The sequence below is a fragment of the Abrus precatorius genome, unplaced genomic scaffold (genome assembly GCF_003935025.1).
Source record: "Abrus precatorius isolate BTA unplaced genomic scaffold, Abrus_2018 Scaffold9, whole genome shotgun sequence".
Lineage (NCBI taxonomy): Eukaryota > Viridiplantae > Streptophyta > Magnoliopsida > Fabales > Fabaceae > Abrus > Abrus precatorius.
In genome coordinates this window covers 14,597,790-14,601,287 of record NW_020874439.1, presented here as the reverse complement: position 1 = coordinate 14,601,287, position 3,498 = coordinate 14,597,790, and the positions used below count along the sequence as shown (strand labels likewise).

Here is a 3,498-nt window from a genome sequence, read left to right as displayed (position 1 = left end):
TAATTTTCCAAGCCATGGTTGCTAATTTGCTTCTTCTCACAAAGAAAATGCAGAAAAAAGGGGAACTTGTAAGTAGTATATTCATTCTAGTGTCTCTCCTCATTCATTGACTGTGTTAGAAAGCCAAACACAAAAAAACACACCAAAAGGGTTAGAGTACCCACCACTTCATCTTCCACAAAAAAATTCCCTTAAGCAATCCCTATCTAAGATCCATAGTTAGTAGTAGACTTCATGTCATGCTCTCAATTCCCTGGATAAATATAGGATCAGTTACATAACCCTCTTCATCCTTTTACTATTATCTATATTGTTCTTTTCCCTTTAAGGTTTTGGGTAGTTTGTGGTGATCTGTGTTCCAATGGAACAGGATCAATGTTGGATGCAGACAAAAAGGAAGTTCTCTGTGGCCTCTAATCTCACTTTACCAACAAACCCTTCCTATGGAGACTCATGGGAAGAACAAGCTTTTGCAGAAGATGCAGCTAATTCTCTAGGTGGCTGCATATGGCCTCCAAGATCATACTCTTGCAGCTTTTGTAGAAGAGAGTTTAGGTCAGCACAGGCTCTAGGTGGCCACATGAATGTTCATAGAAGGGATAGAGCAAGACTAAAGCAACAACCCTCTAGCCCCAACAATGAAATTCTATGTCATGACCTTGAAACACATCAACTCCATAAGCCAGTTCAAAGTCCTTTTGCATCTTTGAGTGGTTACCTATACCCTTCTCCTGTTTGTGGATTGGCTTATAAAAGAACTAACCCTAATTCTGATCGTGATTTTGTTGTTTCACCTTCGTCATCCCCCTCACCTTCCAAGGCCTTATTAGCTCCATCAGTTAATGGTAACTGCAGTGAGGAAACGCTGATTCCACTTTATGATTCCTCTATTCTCCCCAAGATTTCCCCACTCAACAATTCTTCTGAATCATGGCCAAATTTAGGTGAAGATCACAGATTATATTCATGTAAGTTCCACCCTGAGGCTGATATTAAAAATCCCTCCAAGGGAATAATAATGGATTCTAGTTGTAGGGGTGATGAGGGGGATAATGATAATGATGATGTTGGTGGGGCTATGAGCTTGAATTTGGTTGTGCATAGAGCTCACCCATCTGTTCAGTTTGAGAGTAGTAAAGGGGTAGATCACAGTTGCAAGAAAAGGAAAACAGATGCTTCCTCAATTCTATTTTTCCAAAAGTCAAGCTCTGTTGATAGGCATCATGTGCTGCCAGAGATGTTTGAATTTAGCCCTAGCTCCATTGAAGAGCTAGATCTGGAGTTAAGGCTTGGAAACAGGTCCAAGGTATAGTAAGTAGCATATATAGAACACCCCCCCCCCCCCCCCCCACTGTTAATGAATATAAATTTCTTCTCTTTTAAGTTCATCTTTGTTGTTTATTTCACTTCTTTTAATACCTTACAATCGAGAAAGCTTTTAATCATGTTTGATTGGATCTTCAGAAGGCCTCGGAATATATGTGCAAAGTGTCAATGATATAACAATACTGCAATTATATTGACAGGCTTGTAAACTTGCTGTTGATTAATATTTTCAATAACTGCAGATTACATGACTTTGTAATCGATGGTTCCATGCATCGATTTTTACTAAGATCTTATGAATGATCTAATACAAAGATAATCTCATTGCTGGCTACACATCTTTACTTTGAATACTACAACACATTTATTAATTCTAGTTCATCCAACAAATGTAATTTTTATATCCTTGCATTGGTAATTAGTTTGTTTACATTTAAAAGTTAAATAAAGGATTTCCCATGTAGTTTTTTTTGTTTTTTTATCGTTATAATTTTCTTGAGCCAGATAGCCGGTTCCTTCACCCTCACTATTTCCACAGTGATGAATGAAAAAACACTAATGTAAGCTCAAGTCCTGTAATTTGGAGCAGAACTAATGCCTTGTACTGTAGTTCATTATTCTGCATGTGGACAACATACTTTTAATACATGAATTTCAAATTCACATATCTCTGATAGGTAGGGAAGGAATCACTGTTTAACAGTTTAGAAGAAAGAGAGAATGTACTGTGTGTAAAAAGTGTTTTAAGTACTGAGATTAGGGCATTATTTGTGTGGGGTTTAAGGGGTGAAGTAAGTGAGTTGCTGCATGGAATAGTGTGAGCTCTTTTTCCCATTCAGTACCTCACTGACATTCCATCAGACAAACAACTAAACTAACCCATAAAAACACACTGATTGAGCTTTTCACAGCCGCATAAAGTCAGATGCATCCCAACATTGATTCCCTTTTCCTTTGTATTATTCTCATCACCTCAGATCTGTTGCAGCTAGTAGTATCCCTTACACACAAATCCATTCACTTCCTTTCTCTCTCTCACCTTTTCTCTCTCCCTTTCATATCTACCTTTCTTCTAAATCCCTCCAAAATTTGCCACCTACTCCGGAATCAACCCGTTTAAAAAATTGGCTATCATAATATGCTTTTGCATTTTAATAATCTCAAAGAGAATAATTTCCCCTCCATGACTCACAGGCGCTAACTACGCTAGTTTTTGGTTTCTTCTTGTGTATGGGAGAATTTGGTGTACGCATATCCATTCTTTGATTTAGGTGTATACGCAACAAGGGTATGCTTCCGTCAGCAATTAAAAACTAATCTCCTTCAAGTCAGGGCAATCACCATAATAAATACAGTCTCTTCTGACATTTTCTTTTCATACACATTCATTGAAAAATTCTTAATAATAAATCAACAAAAAATTTATAATTTTTAGTTAATTTTAGTCAATATTAACGAGTGTATTTAAAATTAAATATTAAAAAGTGTATTTCCTACATTTTCTTGATTAAGATACGATTTAAAGTTCAGTTTTTTTTTTTTAAAAAATAAATAATAAAACAAAGATTTTATCATTTTATTAAACGAGTTATATACAATTTATAAAAAGACAAAATATTAAGTCATTAATATTTATACTAATCTATTGTTTTATTTCTCTTGTAAAAGTTTATCAAATAAAAAGTAAAAATTTGAGCATCGCCCCTCCTCTCTTTCAAAATTCAAGCTCATAAATATACCTTTTAGCGACTCACTTATCTATCAACTTTGGTGGTACACATGCACACACTTAATGATGAGTCTTGAATTATAAAGAGTGAAAGTGAACTCCAATTCCCCTATAAACTCTAACCCGAGGTAGTCAAGTATGTTGCATAAATCGCTGCAGGACACAAGGCGAGCATTCTGGGAACTACTTTCTGATCGTTACCTTTAATAGGAATTTGATGGAACACCCTTTTGACTTAAACGAGCATTTGTACCCAGCATGGTCATTCAAATGTAGCTATCACATAAACATAAATATAAATGGAAGAACTTAGGCCACACCCAACATTTAAATTCCCTCGTAGGCTAAAGAATGAAGATTGCTTCAATGATTTGAAGGGGTTATTTTGGCGTTTCCCTTTATCGAATTTGGTGATTGAATTTCTCAATTTTGCATGTGATTGG

The 3,498-nt window shown here is 35.7% G+C and overlaps 1 protein-coding gene across 1 annotated transcript; it reads left to right on the top strand.

Moving 5' to 3' along the window:
- Positions 1-361: 361 nt before the first annotated feature.
- LOC113849016 (zinc finger protein 10-like) lies at positions 362-1,312 on the top strand. The gene has a single exon (XM_027478542.1). The coding sequence runs from the start codon at positions 362-364 to the stop codon at positions 1,310-1,312; it is 951 nt and encodes a 316-aa protein (XP_027334343.1).
- The last annotated feature ends 2,186 nt before the right edge of the window (positions 1,313-3,498 follow it).